At 37.3% G+C, this 10,204-nt stretch overlaps 2 protein-coding genes across 3 annotated transcripts in view; one reads left to right on the forward strand and one right to left on the reverse strand.

The window, feature by feature from the left end:
- The first annotated feature begins 306 nt into the window (after nt 1-306).
- LOC107719108 (left-right determination factor 2-like) lies at nt 307-2,379 on the forward strand. The gene is made up of 4 exons (XM_016526442.1): nt 307-612; nt 795-1,038; nt 1,151-1,390; nt 2,037-2,379. The coding sequence occupies exons 1-4, from the start codon at nt 345-347 to the stop codon at nt 2,359-2,361; spliced, it is 1,077 nt and encodes a 358-aa protein (XP_016381928.1). The 5' UTR covers nt 307-344; the 3' UTR covers nt 2,362-2,379.
- Nucleotides 2,380-4,752: 2,373 nt separating this feature from the next.
- LOC107719095 (heterogeneous nuclear ribonucleoprotein U-like) overlaps nt 4,753-10,204 on the reverse strand; it is a 7,854-nt gene continuing 2,402 nt past the window's right edge. For both annotated transcript variants that reach the window (XM_016526430.1, XM_016526431.1), the window contains exons 3-13: nt 8,946-9,019; nt 8,720-8,859; nt 8,544-8,643; nt 8,323-8,435; nt 7,963-8,226; nt 7,368-7,487; nt 6,981-7,278; nt 6,577-6,846; nt 6,239-6,489; nt 5,623-5,721; nt 4,753-5,424 (exon numbers count right to left, since the gene is read on the reverse strand). In XM_016526430.1, the coding sequence (XP_016381916.1) occupies nt 5,374-5,424; nt 5,623-5,721; nt 6,239-6,489; nt 6,577-6,846; nt 6,981-7,278; nt 7,368-7,487; nt 7,963-8,226; nt 8,323-8,435; nt 8,544-8,643; nt 8,720-8,859; nt 8,946-9,019 (1,780 nt within the window). In that variant the 3' untranslated portion in view covers nt 4,753-5,373. The remainder of the gene's footprint in view (nt 5,425-5,622; nt 5,722-6,238; nt 6,490-6,576; nt 6,847-6,980; nt 7,279-7,367; nt 7,488-7,962; nt 8,227-8,322; nt 8,436-8,543; nt 8,644-8,719; nt 8,860-8,945; nt 9,020-10,204) is intronic.

Raw genomic sequence — 10,204 nt, forward strand, 5'->3', positions numbered from 1 at the left:
TATCTATTTACATGCTTATCAATAATCTATCTATCTATCTATCTATCTATCTACATGCTTATCAATCATCTATCTATCTATCTATCTTATTCTATTTCAATTAAAAGAGGTTATTTGAATTCTTATTCTTGTTTAAGTTGTACATTTTGCGTTAATTTCTCCGATGAATCATGGCTTTCATGTATCACCTTCCCTCTGATGTCAGTCACCACCCCTTTGTCAAAGTGCGAACAACTGGGGGTCTCATGGGCGCATATAAGGACGGGCCGCTGTCAAAGCAGAGTCATCTCAGCCCGAGAACAGCAGCACAGAGTCAGAACCTCTCCAGCACCTTCACGTGGAAGATGTCCTCAATCCGTGCCGCGTGCTTCCTTTGCGCAGCACTTTTCGCAATGGTGAGGGGTTTCACCAACGAAGATATGAAAGACGCTCTGCTGAAGAAACTGGGACTTAGTGAAGTTCCGAAAATTCACAAGAGGGATCCGGAGAACCTTGTGATTCCAACGCACATTAAGAACAAATATATTTCCATGCTGGAACTGCACCACGCAAGAAGACGCCGCTCGCTTCCCAGTTTAGCCGGCATACTGAGGGGAATCCCTGGCAATGCAGGTAAGATTAATACGCAAAATGAAAATGGAAATGCACATGATATGAAATTAAATACTATAATTTAGTAGGCTACAACAATTGTGCCATAGAAATAAACAACTAATGCTGCTATATTCACAAATGAATTTTAAATAAGCAAAATGTAAATATAGTTGGTTAAAAATCGCTCTCGTCTATTCCAGACATCTCTGGTGAATTTGTATATTCTGACACGACACGTCAACGCGTGGTGTTTGAGATGACATCAAGGATTCCTGAGAACAGTGAAGTGACCATGGCAGAACTGAAACTGTTCAAGAAAGCCCCACACAAACGCTCCATACCAGAGAGAAAGGGCCACAGACCCGTCAACAACGCCCGGGTGAGCATCTACTGGGTGGAACCTCTGGAAGACGGGTCAAACCGAACTTCACTAGTGGATTCCAGGTAAGCAGAGACGGCCACAGACAGTCTTTATTCTTTCTTCATTATGCTAATTCCACTGCTGATTGGCGTTAAGGAACAAGCATGCTAATTGTCACAATCATTACCTCCTCAGGTTGATTCCCATTCACGAAACCGGCTGGAAAAGCTTTGATGTGACCCAGGCGGTGCACTATTGGTCGAAGAAGCGAATGGAGATGCCCATGCACCTTGAGGTGTGGATCGAGGGCGAGAGACCCGGCAGTTACGCGGCAGAAATGGCCAAGTGTGTCCGTTTCACAATTCAAGATCCAAACGACAACACTCTGGGAAAACCTGAGCTTGTTCTTTACACCCTCAACCTCGAGGAGTTTGGGTAAGCGTGGCTTAATTTCAAAGCAGCATTATGCTAATAAACATCATTAACTTAATTTGAGATTTCTTACTGGAGACAAGGCTATACCTTGTATTATAAACTGTGAAAAAAGTCTTGAATATATTAAGTTAAATATATTCAAATATGTTTTGTTGCCTGGGTTACTTTTACCTCATTTTAATGCAGTGTAACTTTTTTTTAAAGTAGCCTATTTATATGCACAATTTGCCACATTTACAAAAAAAAATAATAATCATTTATATATAAGTTTATCTGTCTGTAGTACACATGTATATCTAGGCCTATCTACTTAGCCTAATTAAATTTTACTGAGAATTTTTGTAAATATGGCACATTATACACATAATTACTTTATTTATTTGTTTGTTTAAACTTTAAAAAAATATTTTATAGCTATATGTAAAAAAAAATTAAGTTAATTTTAGTGGAATTTATTTTAAAAAAAATGTAGCCTACTCAGAAGAATCACTCTATTGTTATTCTAATTAAATACATTTTAATGTGATTTTTGTGTAATATGGGCTCCGTGGTGTAAAGTGTTACGGGAAGGAATTTCCCAAAAATAAAAATGTGTTTAATTTAAAACGTACAATGTGTTAATATTCTTTTATTCTTTACGTTGCAGGTCTAGCGGAGACTGTGAAGCCAACAAAGACAGTGAAATGTGCTGCAGGGAAAAATACTTCATCAATTTCCGAGCCTTGACTTGGACCCAGTACTGGATCATAGAACCATCCGGGTATCAGGCGTTCCGGTGCAACGGCGGCTGCCGGCAGCCCAAGCGTAACTACGGTTACGGAGAGAGGAAGTGCGCGGTTGTGGAGAGCGCGCCGCTACCGATGATGTATTTAGTAAAAAAGGGAGATTATACTGAAATTGAGGTAGCCGAATTCCCAAATATGATTGTAGAAAAGTGTGGATGCGCAATGGATAATATTTCAGTTGTATGAATATGCCATTTGCCATCGGCCACGTGACGAAATGTACTTAAAAGCTATTAGGCTAAGAAAGGGTGTTGGCAACTTAACCCTTAATTGAGATAGCTCAAGCACTTTGTATAAATTTGTAAATATTGCTAAATTGATATGCATTTATTTTTGCATTTGTATATGATGCCGTATGAAGTGAAAAGATTGATTTGTAGATGTTATATTTTGAGCAGTAAATAGAATGGGGTTGTTGTATATGTCAACATGTTGACTGAATATAAATTAAACTATTTTTCATTGAAACTTTCTCTACTCATTCACTGATTTTCTCAGTCAGCCAAATAAATATGTGCATATTCCAGTATTTGCAAATGGCCACATGGAGCCCAGACATAAGTACACAAGGCAGTTATGTTTTTGTTTACTCTATACACACAAATAATCACTTATTAAACAAAACAATTTGTAGAATTTAAGTGAAGTGTCAAGATCCTTCTTTAAACATGACTTACCTAACAGTGCAAATGGTTCTGTTACAAAGTACATTGCGATTTTACAAAAAAATTTGTGGTAAATATACAAATACCAGTTCTCCAATCAGACCTTGATGTCCTTTTAATTTCTCTATTCATTTATTTCATGACAGCAGAATCTACTGTATTAATAACTGTATTTAAAGGGATTGTTCACCCAAAAAAAAATTGTCATTTACTTACCCTCAAGTTGTTCCAAACTTGTATGAGTTTCTCTCTTCTGTTGAACACAAAAGATATTTTGAAGAATGTTGGTGACCAGACAGTTGCTGGTAGCCATTGACTTTCAGTGTGGAAAAAAAATACTGTGGAAGTCAGTGGGGACCAGTAACATTCACACAGGTTTGGAACAACTTGAGGGTGAATGATGGCAAAAATGTCATTTTTGGGTGAACTATCCCAAAAATATATTATATATTAAACATATTAAACTGTTATTATACAGTTCCAATTGTAACTATACTAAGTTATATTATGGAAATATTTTGCATTTAGAGAACAATTCAGTGAGAAAACACAATGATTTATCTCAGAGGTTTATTACATTATTAAATGACACATTTCCTTACATTATGAAACACTTTTAACATTCATCGCTGAAAAATCAAGCCAAAATACAAACAACGTACCACCTGCCATCTCTCAAGAACACACAATGCCACATTTTTAGTACAGTTTAGTAAAGATATTTTTTATCCTCAAAATAGCGTATTTTGCACAAGCAGTGTCTGTGTAGTAAAACAGTATCATCACAAATCTCTCATGCCATGCTATCCAGTTAAAAAACACTTATTCTATTAAAGGGCAGGGTCATTATCTCATCCCACAGGAAATCATTTACAGAAAAAAACAAAAGACAAAGAAAAAAAAACAATACTTCCTGAAATAAGTTACTTTTACATCAATTTAAATGGTATATAGTTCAAATATTCCACTTAAACTATTACATCATGATAAAATACACCAATTTTAAGTCAAAAATAGCTGCCCTTTTTCTTTGGCCATTTGGCGCTTTATAAGAAATAGATTAATTCAAACAAATCAAGGGCCTGGCTTGATGAAAATCAGGATGTCTCACTGATGGGATTATGGGCTGTATGTGATATTATTGTGGTTTCAAAGATGAGTATCAAAAAGAAGGTTATGCAATTCGAGAAAATCCATATCAGTTAGTAAATCCAGTCAACTCTACAGTATTTCACAGCTCTCTCCATGTAACATTAGTAATGCATTTGAGAATTTAACATATAAAAGAACTTGCTTATTTGCTGGCTGTTAGATCTAAAACAGTTGTCAAGGCCACCATTTGACAAATTAATCCCAAAGGAAACTTTTTAGGACATTTCCTGTTGTAAAATGGTCTAAATATCGTTCTATAATGTAATTTTAATGTACAGTAGAAACAGGTTAGTTGCATTATTACATAGATCAACGTAGCGGTTACTCAGTTAAAACAATATCGTTTGCATTAAATATTTCGCAAAGCTATTTTAAAAAGTGTTGCTATAAAATGTTACTCCATGAACAGTACTAGTAAGTTTAGTGCAGTCGTTATGATGGAGTTATAAATCGACAGCTTTGTTGAATTGTGTAAACCAATAAGCACAATCAAGTGCTTAACTTCAGATGAATGTACAGGTTTCATTGTGGCTTCTCTTGGTTTCTTAGATGACACAAATGCGTAAAATTATGCAGTGCAAAAGAAACATTATAAATCAAACTGGCTAAATTGATTTAAAAATCTTTCCAGCGTAAGCCCTACAAGATGAAGACAATAAAGTAGAGTCTGATGGTGCTGAATTAAAGAGACAAATCTGATTGACATTCAAAGGCTCTTTGAAATGGATTGTTCAAGATATCAGTCAAAAGCCATAAAAGGTCATAGAAAAGCAAGCACATCATTTATTGCAAACATATGATGTAACTGTTACAGTCTGGGCTAACAAAGAAAAACATGAATCTATAAGAAGTAAATAGAGGACAATATTTTCACTCCTCCACTGAACATGAAGGGCAGAGATGCTGCGTAATTATGAATGATTATTGACAAAAGATTCTAAAAGATTCAGGTTCACAGGGATTCTTAAACACTATAACTCTTACACACACAAAAAAAAACAACCTGAAAAATAATAATTTACATTGAGTAAAAATGACATTTTAGAGAATAAAATTCACAACCCTGAAATTCAAAGCATCCCTCGCACAAGACAAATGCTGGGATTCCTGATATAACAATATATCAAAGCTGTGATACAAAATAAAAGGGGGAGGAAATACATTTTACAAAAATCTAAGAGTGAAGCAAGCACACATCTATGTAGAACGTAGACTGTTCACCTCAGTAGGTGGAATGTTTGTTTGCCACTTGCTTCTCTTATTTAAAAATGGACTTCCTTTAAAAAATTATAATAAACAAGGACCATAAAAGTGGATGGTTATTCAGTGGCTGTGCATTCCAGTGCACAAGAGGCCATGAGTCTTTAATACAAATGCACATTTAGTAATATCCTGGGTGGTACTGTTGATTCCATGGCTTCTGGTTCCAGAACTAAAGGGTCAAAGAAAGTTTCATCAGTCAGATGGACTACAATTTGATTTCATTATATAATACTTTTGGAAATCATAGCCAATCTAAAGATTTTGAACAAGTTCTCATTTCTCATTGGAAGTTTATACAATGTATGGCTTTTATGTGACCCTATTAAATATTAGCTTCCTCAATGGGACATATAATAGCTGTACTTACCCCTTGTTGCCAACTCTGGTTGAAGGCTTGGGCAAAAGATCCGTTTTTGTTGCCAAAACCACCACGATTCTGCTGATGGCCTCCTCTGCCACGGAACTTCTAACAATGTGAAAATCCAAAATTACTCTCCAAGTCAAAGTCAAATTGAGGTTTCACTACCATTCAGCAGTTTGGGGTCAGCAAGAGTTTTTTTGTGTTGTGACATCTCGCAATTTAGACTTTTCTTAGAATTGCAAGTCGCAACGACCCTTTTACATTTTTTTATCCCATGGCAAAAACAAGTTTCCATACCTTCTAGTAATGTTTTCTAGATTGATAAGAAATGTTTATTACAAGCCAAAATCAGCATATTGACTTCTGAAGGATCAAGTGACACTGAAGACTGGCTTTTCCATCACAGGAATAAATTACATTTTAAAATATATTTTAAAAAAAATGTATATATATATATTATTTTAAATATTAATAATATTTCACAATATTACTGTTTTTACTGTATTTTTGATCAAATAAATGTAGTCTTGTAGGTAGAAGACACTTTTCAAAAGCATAAAAAAAAAATTCTTACCAACCCCAAACCTTTCAACAGTAGTGTAGTCGCAAAAGACATACTAACCTGCTGGAAGTGTCCTCTGTTATTGGGTCTGCCTTGTCCACCGCCGCGGTGCATGTTACCTCTGTTGGCATGCCCTCCGCGGCCCATTGCTCCACCTCTGCCGCCTCTCATGTGCCCACCCCTGGGGACCATTCCCCGGCTGTGCATCCCACCGGCTCCACCTCGGCTATGGAACCTTCCTCGGAAGACAGGTGGTGGCGGTGGCATGTAGCCACGTGGGTGACGATTAAAACCACGAGGTGGTCCTGGTACTAAAAGGAGGAAATATTAGGTTTAAATTCTCAATGTAAATTTAACATGACAGTTCACAAAAAATTCAAAAATAAAAAGCGACTTACATCCTCTGAAGTTTCCACGGGCCTGGAATCCACCTCTGCCTCCACGTGGGCCTGGACCACCACCCCTACCGAACTGGTTCTTAGGCCCTTTGCCTCGTCCACCTCCCTTTTTGGGGGTCACGGTGCCTTGGTTGGGTTTCTTTTCAGGTGGCAAAGCACTCTTACTCTCTTCCTTGTACTGCTCCAAGAGCTTGACGGCCTCCTCCTTCTGCAGTTCCACAAAGGTGACCTGGGAGAAGCAGTCTCCTACCTCTGGCAACGTGTAGATACCTGTAGGTAAAAACAAACTTTTGTATTCCTGATGTTTCTACTTTGTGCCAGGTTGGTTTTTAATTCATTTAAACTACGCAGTTTTGGACAGCAAGGAAAACTAGAGGTGCAGTGGTGAAATGACAATGTCTTACCTTTCATTTTCAGAACGGCATGCTCAGGTACATCTTTGCCATCGGTTTCTGCTTTCTTCTGTGTTCTCTCCTTGAAGGCCTCTTCAGTGGGGAAGACCACTACAGCTTTGCGTTGGAAGCCAGCAAACAGACACATCTTCCTTCTCTGGGCTGGTGCAGACACGTTCGTCTGATCCAATATGTAGTTTCTCTTTTTGCGGGCGGCAATTTCAATAAACTTGCCCAGGAACAAAGGAGCACGCTGAGAGATGGCTGAGAGTTTCGCTGTGTCTTTGTTTTGCCTCTTCATGCTGCCAATCTGCAAGTCCAAAAAATGAGATTAGACAAGAAAATAAGACAGATTAAAGACAGACAAGATAAAAAGTTTTTAAGAAGAATGTTTCTCACCATCATCTTCTCCAAGATGGTGTTGGTGCCGAGGACATTGTACTTTCCAGGGTTCTCTTCAACATGTTTATTTACCCAAGCCGTTTTTCCAGATCCAGGAAGGCCGACCATGACGATCACCTTGAAACATAGTGATCACAATCATGTCAATGCATGCAAAAAATAAAAATAAATAAATAACCATTTTCATGTTATTTCACATGTGTCGTGAACATTTATAGATAACTTATTTTTTTATTTTTTTTTTATACACTATCGTTCAAAAGTTTGGGGGCCATAACATTTTTTAAATGAAGTCTCAAGCTCAGCAAGGCTGCATTTATTTGATTACACAATTTCTATTTTAATATATTTTAAAATCTAAATGTATTGTCAATGTTGAAAACAGTTGGTTTACTTAATATCTTTGTGGAAACTAATATCTTTATAGAAAGTTCAAAAGAACAGCATGTATTTGAAATATAAATCTTTTGTAAGATTATAAATTTAACATTCTATACAAAACCTCTTGAACGATAAGTGTATATTCATGTTTCAAGATTTATAAACAGTAAAAAAAAAAATTAAAAAAAAACACAGGAGGGGGAACAAGTACCTCGCAATCTTTCTTGGTCTCAGGTCCCTTAGGTCCTCTGATACGCACATCCACAGGAATTTGCTGCAGGAAGGTGAAGCCCTCCTCCTGAGGGAAGAATGGTGTCTCACTCTGACCGAAATTGAACTCAACCGCACAGTTGTGGCAAAGAACATGGGGGAACAGAGTTTGTCCGGCCAAGGACTCTTTATTGACCTTGAAAGCCACACCAAGGTCCTTGCCGTTTTTGGAGTAGGAAATCTCCACTTCATCAGCTTCAAAATTCTATGCAAGATAAAGGAAAAAACCGAAGTACATTAGAATATGCAAACTAAAAGGGAAAAATACAATTATTGTGTGAGAGTGATGTGAACGACTTACAATGAAACAGCCGATGACATCATTTTCATCTAAATTCTCCCCATAGTCTTCGGTCACACAGTTTGAAGTCTTCTTCCCTTTGCTCGAATAAGAGTAGGAATGCTCCTCCTCACCTAAAACAGTAATAAGCCATATATTAATTATCAGATGATGAAATAGGGCTGTGCAGTCATACATTGTGGCTACACAGATGCATGTTAATATTAACTGGCTGCACTTACCCAGCAAAAGACTTCCATTTGCCAGGGACCAGCCAACATGGACATCATGGAAGTCCATGTTTTTGCTGTTTAAATGCTTAACTGGGATTTTCTCAGAGATCTGCAAATGCAGGAGATAAATAATGTAATAATAATCACTTTCTCATCAGTTTGCATAAACATGCTGCAGTACTCACCTTCATTTCAAAGCAGGCTTTGCCTTTGTTTACGCCATAGGAAGCACGGCCACCTGCCCAAAGGTAAGCGAAACTCTCCATGGTAAGAGAGGAGGTGCTGTATCTGTCCCGGGAGACTTTGAAATTAAGGTCACAATTGTCTACGGAAACATTGTGAATAAATAAGTTTGTTAGTCCAAGAGAAACTTAATCGATCATCGTGCTTCTTAACATATAAAGCACTCACAAGGATCCAGGCAGACCAGGGTGTCATCAAACTCTTCATCTTCTTCCTCCAAAGGTGGCAGGGGAGACTTGGACCTGAAATAGAGTTAATAAGCCATTAATGCCATGAGTGAAGCAGGACTGTGATGGACTGGCATGCTTCCCATGTCCAGGTGAGGTCCTTCCTCATAGCCACAGCAACGTCAACAGTTGATTTACATTACCTTACAATGGCTGCTCAAAACATCTTATGTTTTGTGAATTCACAATTGTGAATGCAAAATTTGCCATCATTGCTTACCAGTTTACCCCACGATGAAGCCTGGAAGAAAACTTGTTGGTGACATAGAAAGCATCAATGTAGTGCTATGAGGAAACTGTTGCCATTTCCAATTTATTGGGTCATAGTCTAAAAAGGTCTCAGGGTATTTATATCTACATGCAGATCTTTCTGGAATCTTAAGTTCTCACAGCTGTTTTGGCCTATTCTTGCTTATACAGACTCTACAATCAGTTATAGTTAACATTTTCTATATACAGCACAAACTCTCAACAATAGTTTTTAGGGACATCTGGAGGTTTAATCTTGCCAAATTGTTTTCTGAAGTAACCAACAGCATGTCACAGATGTCATCTCACGCCCTGTAACGAGGGGGGCCATTAAACAAGTCTTTACAAGTCTTAAGTGTATGGGGGTTGCCACCATTATAATGTTCCGTCAGCCCACATTAATTCAAGTGACGACCCTGCCCGGGACATCCCGTCAATAAACCAGTCAATCAACATCATTACTAACTGGTACAGATATTGCTACAATTTCTTTAGTTAAAATAATAATTGGGGACTTTCATGCTTGAGATCCTCCATTTGGAATTCCGATACATAAAAAAAAAGTATATACATTTTTGTTCCATGTTCTAAAAGAATATAAGCATTTTTTTAAATCCAAACACTGGTTCACTATAGGTGAGCAGCACAAAAGCCAGAAAATGTATAAATGTATTCAATCAGCAATTGAGCACCACACACTTGGAGAAAGAACATGCATTATAGATGTAAACATATTTCCTTTTCTTTATGCAATGTTAAAAACTGCAAATGTTTGTACTTACCCGCTGACCATGAATGAAACAGACTTTAAAAGGAAAAGTTATTACAGTTCCTTAGTTTTTCCAAATACACAAAAATGCATTGTTACAATATAAAAATAAACAGTAAAATATAACATTTAACCTTTAAGAATTATACAAAGAAAAAGGGGGGGGGGGGGGAAACACCCAA

Source organism: Sinocyclocheilus rhinocerous, unplaced genomic scaffold (assembly GCF_001515625.1).
Source record: "Sinocyclocheilus rhinocerous isolate Xijiao unplaced genomic scaffold, SAMN03320098_v1.1 scaffold3470, whole genome shotgun sequence".
Lineage (NCBI taxonomy): Eukaryota > Metazoa > Chordata > Actinopteri > Cypriniformes > Cyprinidae > Sinocyclocheilus > Sinocyclocheilus rhinocerous.

What these genes read in the sequence shown, in the direction of transcription:
- LOC107719108 (XM_016526442.1), top strand. Translation starts at nt 345, where the DNA reads ATGTCCTCAATCCGTGCCGCGTGCTTCCTTTGCGCAGCACTTTTCGCA. An exon ending in GGGAATCCCTGGCAATGCAG is followed by an intron (nt 613 to 794) that starts GTAAGATTAATA and finishes CGTCTATTCCAG; the next exon opens with ACATCTCTGGTGAATTTGTA. An exon ending in ACTTCACTAGTGGATTCCAG is followed by an intron (nt 1,039 to 1,150) that starts GTAAGCAGAGAC and finishes TTACCTCCTCAG; the next exon opens with GTTGATTCCCATTCACGAAA.